This window comes from Pararge aegeria, chromosome 7 (assembly GCF_905163445.1).
Source record: "Pararge aegeria chromosome 7, ilParAegt1.1, whole genome shotgun sequence".
NCBI classification, from domain to species: Eukaryota; Metazoa; Arthropoda; class Insecta; order Lepidoptera; family Nymphalidae; genus Pararge; species Pararge aegeria.
Window position 1 is genome coordinate 4,533,083 of NC_053186.1, and position 15,834 is coordinate 4,548,916.

A 15,834-nucleotide genomic window follows, 5' to 3' on the forward strand; every position below is an offset into this window, starting at 1 on the left:
ACACCAAATTCGTTTGTTTAAATATGTTGAAATACTATATGTTCTTAATATATTAGGTATGTATATTTCGTACTACCAGAATAATTGAAAAACTTTACCTATTTGATTTATTGAGGTAGGACTATATAGCAATACGCTGCGTCCCGTAACTTACACGGGCAAAGCCGCAAGGCATATCTAGTTGCAAATAAGATTAAACTTCCAGTGTAATATACAAGGCTTTATAAAATTAGTAATTCGTTTAAAGGAAATTGCATACAATTTTACAATAAACTAACGGTTGACATCTTGGAGATGATGTTGTAGGTTATTTTTAGACCATCGTTAGGAACCCTCGCAGCTTACGAATATGGTAATAGCCATCATAGCAGTACCATGTGAACATTTTTTAATGTACGCAACAAAAGCCCAAAGCTTAATCTACCTTTACCTAAATTTAAACAATATATTAAATTTAAACATTATATTATTATTTAAAAAACTTTTAACAAATCGTGGTTACAGCACGATTGATGAATTCCTTAACGACAAGGCTGCTTGGAAGCAGGCTCTCATCTCTCACAAAAGAGTAAAATTCTAAAGATTGTTAAATTTTAAAATGAGGTTGGAAAAGAGCAATCTGCTGAGTTTCTTGCCGGCTCTTCTCAGTGGAATCTGCCTTCCGAACTCAGTCTGTTTGTAGTGACTTTACCACCGGGGTAGAGTCACTACAAACAGACTGACTTGACGTTTTATAAGTGCTTATTAATTAGGCCTACTTGAAATAAATGAATTTTGAATTTGAATTAAATATTTTATATTCTAAGCGTTCACCATAAAATAGGAAAATGGTAAAAAAAATTATGACCTAGCGATATTTCGCGGGTGTAAAATGAGACGTGCGTGTGTATTCACTGTTTTTGGACACAATTTATACAATAATGGCTGATAAGGCTTCTGTATATTCTTAATTCAATATATAGAGTATATATTAAAAATACTTAAATAGATAATATGTATACAAATGACAGCTTTTGCTGCATACAAACGACAGCTTTTGTAAAGAAGATCCTGCCAATCCAACAGTCTGGATTTCGGAACTGCCATAGTACAGCCTCAGCTATGATGGATAGACCAAGGCATGGGAAGCATCCTGGTAATGCTTGATTCTATTGACTCTACGTTGTTACTATCAAAGTTGTCCTTCTATGGGTTTTGTGCCACAGAGACAAAGTGGCAGCTTTCTTACCGAACCGGCTCAATTTGTACAGACAAGCCAAATCTTCTTAATTGATTTCGCCAACGAGTCCTTCGAGATGTACCTCAAGGATCTGCACGAAGTCCATTGCTTTTTACATACAGCTATTTATACCGCCGACAAAGCGAATTGTTTGTCCCACTGCAAATATCATCTCTAGGTTTTCAAAATAAACAGTTTAACTTAACGTGAAATTAAAATTAACGTATAGAAGTGGTAATTTATTATCTATATAGTTAGTGTGTTACAAATCAAGCAGCTTTTACTAATAACAGCTTTCAATAGTAAAATAAAATAAATCTTTACACTGCTAATGTACGATTACACCCGTAGGTGTCCTTCAAGCCGGATGCTGTGGTTGCCGAATACTAATTAAGTAGGTATATAAATGGAAAGTTGCATAGAATATATATAACTGGTCCAAACCGAATTCACACTAACCGAAGTTAGAATACGGCTATGCGATTCTCTTATCATGTCAAAACAATACTTTGCAGATACCGCATATATATTTTATCTTTATGTAGGTTATTTTATGTACTCCCTGATATATTGTTGTGTTATATGTACTTTATATGTTGTTATTTTATGTTTCCCAAATAAAATATTTATTATTATTGGCGGAGTGTTCTTAGCTAAGTTTGATTAAAATCAGTCCGAGATGAACGCCGCCACAAAATGCGTATTTTTACACAACTCAACGGTAATCAAATAAAAGGGTTTGAGAAGTAGTATTTTACACTATATTGTAAGGCAACGAGAAATATTAAATAACGATTGAAAACAAAATATTTTTTTGTCTGATCAATGCCCTAGATTTTAGCTTTTAGCAGGTATATAATATTTATGTAGGTTGTTTAAATTCTTAAATTATTTTTAAGTTGATTATTCCATTTCGATTCTAAGGTATTAATAGCCACTTCTACATATAATTTTCTAGAGTTATAGCTTCACATCCCTTGCTCGGTTGTTCTGTACAATAAAACAAACCATCATGCCAATAACCAGTAGAACTATTAATCTATACATTTCTACTGAACTATGGAGTGCGAAAAAACCTGTCTCGGCTCTTTGAATTTATCATCATAAGTGGCTAAACAAAAGTTACTATAAACTAGACAGTATTCGAATCCAATGTGAAATAAAAATTAATGTATCAATGCTTGAATTCAGTTTATTTCTTAAGAAAATTGTCTTTCATAATTTTAGTAGAAACCAGCACTTCCGCATCCGCAGCCCGCGCGGCCGACGGCGGCTCCGGCCATACCGTTGTATCCGTAACCGTAACCGTTACCGTAGCCGAAGGAGCCGATAGCGGCACCGGCGATACCAGCAGCACCAATGTCTTCGGTCAACATAGCGACCTCTCCGTTGCCGCAACCGTACGCGACCGCACCGGCACCAGCAGTGGGCAGGGCGCCCTCCAGACCCACAGTTCCCAAGAACGGCAGAGCGCCGCGGACAGCGAGCTCTCCGCAATAAGCGTTCTCAGACAGCACGGAAACTCCGTTGGGTGGGATAGCGGAGGCGCTGGCGACTGGGAGAGCGCCGCCGGAGAAAGCGGGAGTAGCGAGCAGCTCAGCACCGCAGAGACCGGCAGCTCCGAAGGGAGCGCCTGCCCAAGTGCCAGCGTAAGGTGCGGCGCCCCAGCCTGCGCCGATGCACTGACCGGAGATGCACTGCAAACAATAACACAATGTTAAACTTTTATTATGACACAACTAAGTTTCCAGTTAAATATTCGATGAGGTCTTTATATTCCTTTTTCCAATGAAAGAGATCTTTTATTATTAAAATAAAATTACCTGCATAACTAGAGCTTGAGCGCAGACGAAAATTACGGCTTTGAAGACCATTTTGTATTGTTTCTTGTTCGAACTTGAACTTGAGAATAATTTAAAAAATTCATCATGGCTAATTTTATACCACACGAATTACTGTAGAAATTCACTATCACTTTATAAGTATTGTGAAAATTCATTACTGTTCAATAATATTAAAAGGCACGTGACTTCTGTACTTAGTTTTTTTTTATGCCAGTAATACAAACATAATCAATAGATAAATAAACATTATTTGTATGAAACAGCAAGGGGCACGTTGTAAAATATTTCGAAATGGTTTCCCACACAGTGCGTTAGAAATAAAAATGATAGATATAAAAGGACAGACGGGTTCAACACCATCATTGTATCCTCGTCTCTGTACAATACAAACACTACAACATGAACTCCTTCGCTGTTCTCCTCCTCTACGTCCAGGCTTGCTTGGTGCAGGTAGGTTCCTACTAGACATTATTTTTTATTTTTTTGTCAATTTTACATGTTACTTGATTTGTCCTTCTGTTTTTTTGGATAATTGAACTGTTTACTAAACATTCAATTTTCTGTTTCAGAATGTGTTCAGCCAGTGTTGCGGCGAAGCGTACGGCCCCGGTATGGCTGGTGCTTTCGGCGGCTACGGCTCGTACGGAGCGTACGGTGCTAACGGTGCTTACGGTCTCGCCGGGCCCGCTCTCGCGGCGCCGCTCGCTTTCGGCGCAGCCTACGGCGGAGAAGGTGTCGGTGACGTAGCGGTCGCCGGTCAGCTCCCAGTCGCTGGTACCACCCTGGTCGCCGGACAGGTGCCGATCCTGGGTGCCGTGGAGTTCGGAGGCATCGTGCCGGCCGGCGGCGAGGTGTCCATTGCCGGCAGCTGCGGCTGCGGCTGCAGAGGATCTTACCGCTACTGAGCAGCAACTGAAGATATCTAAATGAATTGAACAAATAAAAGCATTTACCGGAAATCCCTGTTTTGATTGTAACTTAATCTGCTCTACTTTTACTTAAGTAGCTGCTTAGATAGTTTTGCCCTACATCTTCAGCTGTGTTAACAATGTATTAGAGTGCATTATAATCGTGCATTTTAAGCAAAACTGTTTTTTTTTCAAATGGATAATATAAGTAAACTTTTCAGTTTTCGATACATTTCACCAAGGGTTTAGGCATGCGTAAAATTTAATTTTTGATTGATGGGCAAAAAAAGGGCTTTTTCTTTTATTTGTCAAATGTTGCTATTTTGTGGCCAATATTTTAGTATCGAGTTCTTCTCGCCAACGGCGCCTCTTTCGGCTTTGACGCTTTGTTTTTGGTGAGACGCATTGAGTTATGAGGTGGCATACGCATCACATGGCTATCCCAATACCACTTTGTGCCTCGAACCTGTACAATGTGACCCACAGCTTTATCACCGAAACTAATGAATGTATTTTAATGAAAATTGCCATGCGTTGAGTCTATACTACCAGGTAGGATATAGAAAACGTATAATCCCAATATTAAGTAGTTTCTTTAGGAGAAAGGATGAAAATAGCCGAGGTTTTTACACCATAATTCTGATATGCACCGATTTTAATATATTTATTTTACACTGAATTATCATCATCAGCCTAAATTTTGTCCAGGTGTGAATAAGATTGGACTTAGAGTACAATACTCCTTAGCAGAAAGCAGCAAAGCCCTCACTCAAGACCTAACAATACTGAATGAATAGTGTTACCACATATATAATAGCTTCACTCTTTGCTCTTTTTAGTAGAATCTGCCTTCCAAACCGGCGGTAGAGTCACTACAAACAGACATACTTAACGTTTCAAAAGTACTTGAAATAAATATTATTTTTAATTTCACAACTAGGACTTCATAAACAATGGAAGAATCATAGTTACGAATAAACTAACAACGCGATTTCCCTCTTTCCATAATGATTACTATTCTGGATAGGAGCTGAGATTGACACATGCCGAATTATCATTAAAACTTTCAAAGTCGAGCACCCAGTTAACTACTAACTTCGCCACACATCTCTCGATTTTAATCAGTCATTTTTAATAGGGAATTAAACGTACAATTTTAATTCCCTAAACGGTTTGGTGAACCTCGGTCGGGTTCCCGGGACGGTTATTTACGATTGGCAATGTTAACGTGATTAAGCTACAAGAGCATATTATTAGCATATTATTAGCGCATAGCTCAGTCGTTAATAGAAATATGTTGAAAGCAGATGCACTGCTTTCTTTAAAATCCGTACACTTTAATATTAAAAAACGGGTAATCGTTTGTGTATTTGTATATTTAAAACTAGTAGTACTAATCAAAAATTATTTAAAAATCTGCTACCTAAAGTACAGATTGTTTTGAAGAGATTTGTGGACGAGAAAATACGAAATAAAGATATATGAATAGGTAGTCTTAAGAACAAAACCAGGATATTATTCTACAGTGTAAAAATATAAAAATACTACCTCAAAAGTGAATAAGGAATTTTCGCAAATGAGAATTCTTTTTTTATTGAGACTCCTCAATATTTTTATTTCTATTGTGCTATTGTGCACAATAGAAATAAAAATAGTGCTATTTCTACCGCAAAGCAGGATTGATGGACACAGGCAGTGGCGTGCACTCCATACATGTACAAAAGCACTGCATACCCTAACATTGGTATATAACTCGTATAGGAGGAGAATTTGTGCCGTTTTATGCAATTTTCCTGGTGTATGCATACCCTGGTAAAAAACCCAGAGCACGCCACTGGACACAGGGCAGCACGTTGTAGAACGTGTTCCCGGCATGCCCTGCGATGTTTTGCTCCGTTTATAGGCCATAGTTTTATACCTACATTCAGATGGGCCATCGGCTTGGTCCGTCAATTAATATTATAAAAAAGTGGACACCTACATAATAATTACATAATAATAGAAGCGCCATCAAGAAACCAAAACTAGCCATTACCTTTGATTTTAAAATACGATAATAAAGGAGGATTTACGTTAATATTTCTATGATTAATCATGAAGGAAAACAGAAAATTTCATCTAGTTTGTACTGAAGTGTAGAGTAAATTTTATCAAATGGCCAAAGATAACATACATTTTTAAGCTGTCATACTAACGAATATAAGGTTTTAAAAGACAGGTAATATAAAATTAGTAAATAATTGCTTAGATAATGTTTATTTGTTGTTCAGAAAATCATGAATGCGGCTTCTTAATATAAACCAGCACGTCCGCACCCGCAGCCAGCGCGGCCGATGGTGGCTCCAGCCAGACCGTTGTAGCCGTAGCCGTAGCCGTAGCCGTTACCGTAGCCAAAGGGTCCGATAGCGGCACCGGCAATACCAGCAGCACCAATGTCCTCGCTCAACATAGCGACCTCTCCGTTGCCGCAACCGTACGCGACCGCACCGGCACCAGCAGTGGGCAGGGCGCCCTCGAGACCAACAGTTCCCAAGAACGGCAGAGCGCCGCGGACGGCGAGGTCTCCGCAATAAGTGTTCTCAGACAGCACGGAAACTCCGTTCGGGGGGATAGCGGAGGCGCTGGCCACTGGGAGAGCGCCGCCGGAGAAAGCGGGAGTGGCGATCAGTTCAGCGCCACAGAGACCGGCAGCGCCGAAGGGAGCGCCTGCCCAAGTGCCGGCGTAAGGCGCGGCGCCCCAACCCGCGCCGATGCACTGTCCGGTGATGGACTGTAAACAACAGCAATCAAATTAGAACTTGTGATTCAAAATCTATTTATTAAATGCAAATATAATGAAATATTCCAGAAAATATTCGGTTAAAATAATAAACTTTTTAGTGAATCGAATACATAAGCGATTTGTATGTTTTACTGACCTGCATCATGAGAGCTTGAGCGCAGATGAAGACTACGGCTTTGGAGATCATTTTAAGTTGTTTATTGCTCGAGTTAGAACTTGAGAATGGAATAAAAACTAAACAATAAGCCTTTTATATGTTATGAATCTTTAGTCCTTATCACTATCATGTTATGAATGATGTAAATTGGTTAATAACGGGTATGCTTAGACGTGACTTTTGAAAATGTTATTTGTATGTCAGTAATATGAAATACGATAACAATAAACTAATAAGATATTAAAAAAAAAAGGTACTCATGTTGGCTGAATCTGAAGTCATATAAATGAAAATGTTAAGGATTACCTATAGCACGTTTCAAATATTATGTACTTATTTCGAAATTGTACGTAAACACGTAGCAAATAGTATTTGTATAAAAGCATAGACAAGTTCCGTACCAGCATTGTATCTCGTCTCTGTACAACACACACTAAAACATGAACTCCTTCACTGTTCTCCTGATCTGCATCCAGGCTTGCTTGGTCCAGGTAGGTTTCTAATGTAGATATTTCAATTCTTATTTGTTCGCACATTACTTATTTATTCTTTGTTTATGATATAACCATATGTATGTAGTATGTGGAATAATAATAATCAATATTTAATTTATGTAATTCAGAATGTGTTCAGCCAATGTTGCGGCGGAGCTTACGGCCCCGGTATGACCGGTGCTTACGGTGGCTACGGCGCATACGGCGCGTACGGCGCTAACGGTGCTTACGGTCTCGCCGGGCCCGCTCTCGCGGCGCCGCTCGCTTACGGCGCAGCCTACGGCGGCGAAGGTGTCGGTGACATAGCGGTCGCCGGACAGCTGCCAGTCGCTGGAACCACCCTGGTTGCTGGACAAGTGCCGATCCTGGGCGCCGTAGAGTTCGGAGGCATCGTGCCAGCCGGCGGCGAGGTGTCCATCGCCGGAAGCTGCGGCTGCGGCTGCAGAGGATCCTACCTCTACTGAGAACGCAATGTCCTAATACATTAAACAAATAAAATCACTTACCGGAATTTCATCTTTTATTATTACCTCCGCTTGAACCGCTTCAGCAATTGTCTAAGGTGTGCGATATAAAACTTTAAATCGTATAGTCACGTATATTCAAATTAGCAAATAGCAGTTTACTTATTAATTAAAATTAGGTATTATCATTGCCTACCAGAAATTACTTATTGAATTATTTTCAAAACTACATTTCACCTATTATAGGGGTGCTTTTAGATAAACTTAGTTTTTAGCAGAACAAACAAACTAAGAGGACTTTCCTTCTTAGTTTAAATGTCCTAAAATTTTAAAACATAGGACTCTCATACCGTTCATACATTTTGGAGAAGACATCCGAATAAAAAAGAAAAACTGGTAACATAAAGTTTTTCTTAACTTATTTAACAATGTGTTATTATTGACGCTGTAAAGCTTTTCGAAAATCGAGATAAAGTAAGTCCACCTGTCCATGCCGATCAAAACAATCGGAAATTTAATCAATCTATGTAATGAAGTTTCTTATAACTGATCGCTTACTCGTCTTTCTATGAAGCGATAAGGCCGCTAAATTGTATACGTTGTTTCGTTACACTTTTCTTTTTTTATGTACTTTTTGTGGTGTGCAATAAAATTATATTCATTCATTCATTCATTCATCCTAAATTCGCTCCTCAAATAGGCACATAGCAATCTGTTCATATATCAATTCATGAAGAATGCTTTTAAAAACGTTTGCTAGAGATGATATAAGATAGGTAGAACTGTAAGATAAACGATAAGGCGAAAATCCTCAACAGCAAGTGGGACAAGTGGTTTTAGGGATGGTATCTTATTTTTGATAGTTTATATCGGTAACAGGAATATATATATATGCCAGTTACCAAATATGTGAATATTGGAAAAAAGCATATCTATCTATCTATTCTATCCCGCAATTGTATGAAAAATACATTATTAAAATTAAGTTAAATTTGCTATACTACGAGAAAAACAGGAGGATCTGTATAATATCTGTTTGTCTCTGGGCGCGAAAAACTGAAAACTACTGAACGGATTTTCATACGGTTTTCACTAATAATCAGAGTGACTCAAGCGGAAAGTTTGAGTGTATCTTTTATTATGGTTGTTTGTTGATTGACTGAAATATAACGATGTTTGTTAAAGATGTCATATCGACTTACAGCTTTACTGGCGTACGCCGCGAAAATGATTGGTGATACATAAAAATAATGTACTACATGTTTAAAGTAATCATTATTATCTACGAAAAAGTCCGTGAGCACAATAACCGCTTTTTGTTATAATTTGTCATACAGAACACGGGTACATTCGAAAGATATCCTACGTCGACTTTCCTATCATGATATTAATCCTTATCCAAATAAATGGTTTTATAATTAAGGTTGATATGTCCCTGCAAATTCCTTTTTAAAATATTCAAATTGGACTTATCGTTAAGCAGTTATGACAGGTATAGAAATGCTAAAAGAAAGAAAAATGCGGCGCGCCACCGCGCCCGTCCGCGTAAAATATTATTTTGAAATAAAACTGGACGCGGTAGATGGCACTGCAATTAGGTTCTAGGTTTTTTTAAGATACAAAACCTATATGTAATGATTTGGTGCAGACGAAGTTGCGCGGGACAGCTAGTTATTTATAAAAATATAGATTAGGCATCTTAGCATCTATAACACAAGTTACGCTTATTTTGGGGCTAGGTGGTGATGTAATATGTGTATTGTCGTAGTATATTTATTTATTTATGTTACAGGTGTAAACTTTCATGACGTCTGGCAACACAAAATAACTAGAATATCAACAATTAGAAATTTATATCACTTACCTGCAAATTATAATAAATTTTTAACAAGGTTTCAACAGATAGGTCTAATAAAATTCATGAAAAATAGATTAAATCATGTTTATTTGTTATTCAGATAATCGTCATTGAGTCTTCTCAGTAGAAACCAGCACGTCCACATCCGCAGCCAGTGCGGCCGATAGCGTTTCCGGCCAGACCGTCGTAGCCGTACCCGTAACCGTAACCGAAGGGGCCGATAGCGGCACCGGCGATACCAGCAGCACCAATGTCTTCGGTCAACATAGCGACCTCTCCGTTGCCGCAACCGTACGCAACCGCACCGGCACCAGCACTGGGCAGGGCGCCCTCCAGACCCACAGTTCCCAAGAACGGCAGAGCGCCGAGGACGGCGAGCTCTCCGCAATAAGCGTTCTCAGACAGCACGGAAACTCCGTTGGGTGGGATAGCGGAGGCGCTGGCGACTGGGAGAGCGCCGCCGGAGAAAGCGGGAGTGGCGATCAGCTCAGCGCCGCAGAGACCGGCAGCTCCGAAGGGAGCGCCTGCCCAAGTGCCGGCGTAAGGAGCGGCGCCCCAGCCGGCGCCGATGCACTGTCCGGAGATAGACTGTAGGGAATAATCATTTCATTAATATATTCGATTAGGTTTGGGTTTATGGAAAAATATTCTGTAAATTGTCATTTTTATTTAGGTTCAAGTTTATTTCAGTTGCGGAAGATGATGTTCGTAAACTTTACTTGGAAATAACAAAAACCTATTTTTTTTATTTTACGTACCTGTAGCAAAAGTGCTTGGGTACAGACGAAAAGTACGGCTTTGAAGACCATTTTGGATTGTTTACTACTCGAGTTCGAACTTGAGAATAATTTGAAAACAAAATAAAATGCATTTTATATTAAACTAGAAATCATTATCACTGACTCTTACGAAAATTTAATCATTAGGATGCACGTGACTTTTTATTAGTTCGTATGTCAGTAATAAACCTAAGTATTCAGTAGATTAACCCATACGTTATTTACACGAAAACACGTTGTTGATAAGTATACTCATTTCAAAATGTATGTATTCCATACAAAACTTTGTAGTTGGTAATTGGTATAAAAGCATAGACCAGTTCAACGCCATCATTGTATCCTCGTCTCTGTACAGTACACAAACTAAAACATGAACTCCTTCGCTGTTCTCCTGCTCTGCGTCCAGGCTTGCTTGGTGCAGGTAGGTTCCTACTTTATTTTTCTATTTACTTTTATTACTGATTTAATTTATTGTTTTTATATAACTAAACGACTATATTATATGGAATTATAATATAGTCTATAGTAAATATTTAATTTATGTTATTCAGAATGTGTTCAGCCAATGCTGCGGCGGAGCTTACGGCCCCGGTATGGCCGGTGCTTACGGCGGCTACGGCGCGTACGGCGCGTACGGCGCTAACGGTGCTTACGGTCTCGCCGGTCCCGCTCTCGCGGCGCCGTTTGCTTACGGCGCGTCCTACGGCGGTGAAGGTGTCGGTGACGTAGCGGTCGCCGGTCAACTTCCGGTAGCTGGTACCACCCTGGTCGCTGGACAGGTCCCGATCCTGGGCGCCGTGGAGTTCGGAGGCATCGTGCCGGCTGGCGGCGAAGTATCCATCGCCGGCAGCTGCGGCTGCGGCTGCAGAGGATCGTACCGCTACTGAACAGCAACTAAACGAGTTTAACAAAAATAAGCAAATAAACACATTTAAGAGAATCTCACCTTTAATTTTAACCGAAATCTGGTAGGTAGATTTTCTATCCAAAACATAAATGGATGGATCCTCCACCTCATTACTTTACCGCAGCACGGCTAACATGGGCAGGAGACAATAATTACCTCACCGGGGAAAGTGTAAAAATCTTCTCCCACAGCTTTATCAACTCTCAGAGCAGCGCACAAATGGAAATAAAAAATATCCAAATAATCTATCTTCTATCTTATATAGACAAAGTGTATGGGTATGTTCCGTATAGGCTCCGAAACGTCTGGACCGATTTCAGTGAAACTTTCAGGGAATCTCCGGATTGACCTGGCGAGTAATCCTGTAAAGTTTGGTGACGATCGGAGCACTGCTATTTTTGAACTGTCAAACTGTCAAATACAGCTTTTATTTACTATGATGATATTCTATTGTTGGGTGTACATGGGTGTAGATAATGATCTTCACCCGCTCGAGAAGAGAATAGAAGAGAATGAATACGAAGAGAAATAAATGATTTAATATTTTCCTCTTTTGAAAACTTGGTTTGCGGGTTCAATATTGAGCTTGACCTAAGGATGCTCCGGTATCGGAGCGGAACGTCCGTAGAGAGCACGTTGTTTATGAATTCGGTTTAGGTAAGTAATACAATAATTAAAGAAATTTTAAAATGCACAAAACATATTTTCCTGGTTATCGCGGATTGATGCGAATAAAGCTGAATGTTCATTCGAAATATCACCGACTGACTGACTAATCATAAAATATCTCATGACCTATTGATATTCATGAGGTAACTTAGGGAACAAAATATCTTATATTATTTTAATAAAAGTTTTTATACAAATCAACCTTCATTACATTCCTTTTTTGTACACGGTTACTATATGAAAAAATGACAAAAAAATGTGGAACGCTTCACGATTTTGCGTGTCATCCTTGCGCAGGGGCCATGCTAATCTTCTCTGTATCGTTCCAATTTTAGTGTATGTACTGCCGAAGCGAGTACACTGATAAGAGAATAACTTTTGTATATATACCCAAACATTTCAAAAACTTCAATAGCGCGATGTAGAACTTTCGTATAAAATATACTTAAATACTTTTTTTTAATTTTTTATTTTTATATCAAAAGGATTATCAACTAAAAAATATATTAAAATTGACAAAATATCAAAGTTATTGCATAAAACTTTCAATTTAAATCAGTTTTAATAAGAAAGTTTAATTTTACGTTGCTACCGCCATCTCTAGTAGCATTAAAGCAACTCGAATATATAAACTACGCAACAGAGGGCGCTACCTAACTTACTAACAATTCTTATTGCCATATGTAGGTTGTGCCGATTCTATTTAAATGTATTCTCCGCTTTTAACTATCGGTGTTTATTTTACAAAATTTGCTCGCTCGCAATCGACGAGCAGTTTTCAAATATGGAATATTTTAACATCGGAGTGAAAGCTCAAATTTTCCTAAAACTCTTTAGTTCGGGCTTTTGACAGAACGTTTGTAAAACAAAAAACAGAAGTGGTGCAGGATTTGAGACTCTTAAACGAACTACGTTAAGTCCTCTTTACTTTGACTATACAGAGTTTGATATGCCATAACGCCCGAATCTCGTAGTGCGAGTCTATGGCTACTGATGAGCAAATAATACACATTTCTGGAATACTGATAATCATAAATAAAAGACGTCAAAGTTTAAATACATAATTTATTACTATGGTACAACATGTTCTGAATTATCTGATAGTGTTCATTATATTTCCAATACAACAAGATGGTATTACATTTTAGTGTTGCCACATCTTACTCATTAATTATTAATAGTAATTAATTTAGGCACCAAATTTTCTATTCTAGGATACTCACATAGGATAGAATTTTAAGGTTTTCTCGATCTTTTAAATGTAAAATTAGAACTGCAAAAACTATAAACATAGCTGGCTAGATTTTAAAGTTATTTGTTACAAAAACAAGTCTTACCCATCCCATTACACAATGAATTCGCTATCTTATAGGAAATGGTAATTTGCATTATATAACGATGATTCATGGAAACTTACCATCAGGTGAGATTGACTTCAATCTCACCTTATGGTAAGTGATAATGCAGTATTAGACGGTACGGGCTAACCAGTTGGAGATACGGCAGTTATATTAAATCCAAACCCTTAATCGGTTTCTTCGCGGCATCGGTCCGAAACGCTTAATCGCTTGGCGGCACATCTTTGTCGGTAGGGTGGTAACTAGCAAACGTCCAACCAGACCCGACCAGTGAAAATTCAGAAATTATAAATTCCAACAAATTTATGATCACAGCGCAAACCACTGTGCCAGAGGAGTCGTCAAATTGAATAGAAATAGTATCAGCACGGCTAGCATGGGTAGGAGACAATTATATTCCCGGGGAAAGGATAAAAATGTATCTTCTCGAACAGCTTTATCAACTCCCAGAGCACTGGCGTACAAGTTGAAATAAAATCTAAATAATATATGTGTTATAAAGAGGGGTTAACTCCTTGACCCTTCTATCTCCTCTATCTCCTTTCATTATATCCCTTGACAGGGGATATAATCGGGGGATATAATGTTTGTCGCCTGCCCGTGCTAGCCCTGCTGTATGCTCCATGGAATACTATATTTTGTTCATATGTTGTGGTTCTAGCTAATTTTCACTAGTAATTGGCAAGCTATTTAAATTAGTATAATAATAAAGTTATATCAAAATTATATCCCAGTTTCCGAAAAGATTGTGGAAAATTAGTTTTATTATTTACTTGCTACTAACGAATAGTATAAACTATATTCTTTACATTTAATTATGTCAATGTACAAAAATTTTATATAAATCGCGCTTAAATTAAAAGTTAAAAAGATCATGTTAAAATAATAAGAAAACAATTTTATTATAAATCCGTACGCATTACAAGTCAGGTTAACTGATTTTCATTGTTTTGAATGACCAACTGAGAGACAATGCAATTTGGTAGGACAGTGATTTTAACTCGACACTAGCACTTAAAAATGTAGGTATTAAAAAAAAAGATGAGTTGCATGAGTATGAGTTGTGATAAAGTCAGATTTAATATTATAATATTTCATGGTACTTATTCCATTTTTTCTTACTTGTTTTACTATGTACACAATCTTTTTATTACTTTATAGAGTAAAGTAAGTTTGAAGAATACAATAATCAATAATTAAAAAACACATACATAGAGAAAAACTCTATTTTTTTATTTCTTTTAATTTATTTTAACAACCTTGTTATTTGTTCCATTTTTAAAACAAACTTTACACAAAAAAGTTGAGAAAAGATTGTTTACAATAGAGACAAGATACATCTTTTGTTAAACAAAAAGTTATTAACCAATAAAACCAATATAGCTGCATCAAGCCTGTGGCGTACATTTCGACATGAACAAAAGCACTGCCTATCCTACAATTTGTATATATCTTGAAAAGGAGTTCTTTTCCTTTTTATGCTATCTTCCTGCTTATGCCTACCCTGGTCAAAAACCCTGTGCACGTCACTGTACTCAGCGTAAGTACTACGGCATAAAAAGTTTCAACAAACACTTCTATAAAGAAATACAGCATAATGAAAATAATTCACGCCTAAATATCCACTGCTTTTCCAGTTATTGCGAACGGTAACATACGGAAGCTGATTTTTTACTTAAATAGCTCATATTCTTAACATAGTAATGTAGTAGGTAATACGGTTCTTTTTTTAAATATAAAATGTGGCAACCCTCTGTAACGGTAATCGAACTTATTCAATAATGTTTCTATTTTTATAAGTAATTTCCATTCATTTATTTATTAAACCACGCTTCAGTTTAAAAACACTTGAGTCCGTTCGATATTCCAACAAGAAAAAAATTCGCTATTCTTTCACACAACAGACACTATATCATTTGATTTATTTATAATTGTAAAGTTCCATTTTTAATATAAACATAAAAAATAACCGTTTATAATTGCGCACTCCCATACTTTTGTAGGTGTCGTTCCGATAGCGGTTACAAACTTTAGACGGTTGCAGTCGGTCGCTGCGGTCGATTTCTGTAGTCTGCAGCCACCATTAGAATCTTGTTTTTATACACACTAGGACAGTTGCTATTTTTAATCATAATATAAATGTTGGTGCAAATTTTGATTTTATTTATTGCTTCTTTTTGCCTTATCCATACAGGTTTACATACTTTTATGTTAGATTTTTGCTATTAATAAGTAAAAGATAACTTTGTTGCCATAAAAAACTATCATAGTTGAGTAATAAATAAGTTTCAAAATGCAAAGAAAAAAATTATACGATGATGAAAATTATGGCAATGTTTTATATTTATCTGTATTTGATTTCCCTTCAATTCCTAACCAAAAGATGAGTGAATTC

General features: G+C 37.6%; 6 protein-coding genes and 1 non-coding gene across 7 annotated transcripts; 3 read left to right on the top strand and 4 right to left on the bottom strand.

Moving 5' to 3' along the window:
• Positions 1–2,393: 2,393 nt before the first annotated feature.
• On the bottom strand, positions 2,394–3,155 carry LOC120625290 (chorion class B protein M3A5-like). Its single transcript, XM_039892311.1, has 2 exons — positions 3,043–3,155; positions 2,394–2,916 (listed from the first exon to the last, which is right to left on the bottom strand). Exons 1-2 carry the CDS (start codon positions 3,091–3,093, stop codon positions 2,443–2,445), a joined length of 525 nt encoding a protein of 174 aa, XP_039748245.1. The 5' UTR covers positions 3,094–3,155; the 3' UTR covers positions 2,394–2,442.
• Positions 3,156–3,389: 234 nt separating this feature from the next.
• On the top strand, positions 3,390–4,022 carry LOC120625295 (chorion class A protein Ld2/Ld41-like). Its single transcript, XM_039892316.1, has 2 exons — positions 3,390–3,513; positions 3,633–4,022. The coding sequence occupies exons 1-2, from the start codon at positions 3,463–3,465 to the stop codon at positions 3,966–3,968; spliced, it is 387 nt and encodes a 128-aa protein (XP_039748250.1). The 5' UTR covers positions 3,390–3,462; the 3' UTR covers positions 3,969–4,022.
• A 2,186-nt stretch (positions 4,023–6,208) lies between these two features.
• LOC120625289 (chorion class B protein PC10-like) lies at positions 6,209–7,012 on the bottom strand. Its single transcript, XM_039892310.1, has 2 exons — positions 6,890–7,012; positions 6,209–6,741 (listed from the first exon to the last, which is right to left on the bottom strand). The coding sequence occupies exons 1-2, from the start codon at positions 6,938–6,940 to the stop codon at positions 6,262–6,264; spliced, it is 531 nt and encodes a 176-aa protein (XP_039748244.1). The 5' UTR covers positions 6,941–7,012; the 3' UTR covers positions 6,209–6,261.
• A 290-nt stretch (positions 7,013–7,302) lies between these two features.
• On the top strand, positions 7,303–7,915 carry LOC120625296 (chorion class A protein Ld2/Ld41-like). Its single transcript, XM_039892317.1, has 2 exons — positions 7,303–7,401; positions 7,533–7,915. The coding sequence occupies exons 1-2, from the start codon at positions 7,351–7,353 to the stop codon at positions 7,866–7,868; spliced, it is 387 nt and encodes a 128-aa protein (XP_039748251.1). The 5' UTR covers positions 7,303–7,350; the 3' UTR covers positions 7,869–7,915.
• Positions 7,916–9,795: 1,880 nt separating this feature from the next.
• On the bottom strand, positions 9,796–10,565 carry LOC120625292 (chorion class B protein PC10-like). Its single transcript, XM_039892313.1, has 2 exons — positions 10,485–10,565; positions 9,796–10,314 (listed from the first exon to the last, which is right to left on the bottom strand). Exons 1-2 carry the CDS (start codon positions 10,533–10,535, stop codon positions 9,847–9,849), a joined length of 519 nt encoding a protein of 172 aa, XP_039748247.1. The 5' UTR covers positions 10,536–10,565; the 3' UTR covers positions 9,796–9,846.
• A 235-nt stretch (positions 10,566–10,800) lies between these two features.
• Positions 10,801–11,445, top strand: LOC120625136 (chorion class A protein Ld2/Ld41-like). The gene is made up of 2 exons (XM_039892081.1): positions 10,801–10,926; positions 11,057–11,445. The coding sequence occupies exons 1-2, from the start codon at positions 10,876–10,878 to the stop codon at positions 11,390–11,392; spliced, it is 387 nt and encodes a 128-aa protein (XP_039748015.1). The 5' UTR covers positions 10,801–10,875; the 3' UTR covers positions 11,393–11,445.
• Positions 11,446–12,333: 888 nt separating this feature from the next.
• LOC120625480 lies at positions 12,334–12,440 on the bottom strand. Its single transcript, XR_005658808.1, has one exon. It is a non-coding gene; the product is annotated as a U6 spliceosomal RNA (small nuclear RNA).
• Positions 12,441–15,834: the final 3,394 nt, after the last annotated feature.

Excerpts from the sequence above, each read along its gene's own strand:
- LOC120625136 (XM_039892081.1), top strand. The coding sequence starts at position 10,876 with ATGAACTCCTTCGCTGTTCTCCTGCTCTGCGTCCAGGCTTGCTTGGTG. Across the intron at positions 10,927-11,056 it reads TCCAGGCTTGCTTGGTGCAG|AATGTGTTCAGCCAATGCTG; the intron begins GTAGGTTCCTAC and ends TATGTTATTCAG.
- LOC120625295 (XM_039892316.1), top strand. The coding sequence starts at position 3,463 with ATGAACTCCTTCGCTGTTCTCCTCCTCTACGTCCAGGCTTGCTTGGTG. Across the intron at positions 3,514-3,632 it reads TCCAGGCTTGCTTGGTGCAG|AATGTGTTCAGCCAGTGTTG; the intron begins GTAGGTTCCTAC and ends TTTCTGTTTCAG.
- LOC120625296 (XM_039892317.1), top strand. The coding sequence starts at position 7,351 with ATGAACTCCTTCACTGTTCTCCTGATCTGCATCCAGGCTTGCTTGGTC. Across the intron at positions 7,402-7,532 it reads TCCAGGCTTGCTTGGTCCAG|AATGTGTTCAGCCAATGTTG; the intron begins GTAGGTTTCTAA and ends TATGTAATTCAG.
- LOC120625290 (XM_039892311.1), bottom strand. The coding sequence starts at position 3,093 with ATGGTCTTCAAAGCCGTAATTTTCGTCTGCGCTCAAGCTCTAGTTATG. Across the intron at positions 2,917-3,042 it reads CTCAAGCTCTAGTTATGCAG|TGCATCTCCGGTCAGTGCAT; the intron begins GTAATTTTATTT and ends TATTGTTTGCAG.
- LOC120625289 (XM_039892310.1), bottom strand. The coding sequence starts at position 6,940 with ATGATCTCCAAAGCCGTAGTCTTCATCTGCGCTCAAGCTCTCATGATG. Across the intron at positions 6,742-6,889 it reads CTCAAGCTCTCATGATGCAG|TCCATCACCGGACAGTGCAT; the intron begins GTCAGTAAAACA and ends TGTTGTTTACAG.
- LOC120625292 (XM_039892313.1), bottom strand. The coding sequence starts at position 10,535 with ATGGTCTTCAAAGCCGTACTTTTCGTCTGTACCCAAGCACTTTTGCTA. Across the intron at positions 10,315-10,484 it reads CCCAAGCACTTTTGCTACAG|TCTATCTCCGGACAGTGCAT; the intron begins GTACGTAAAATA and ends TATTCCCTACAG.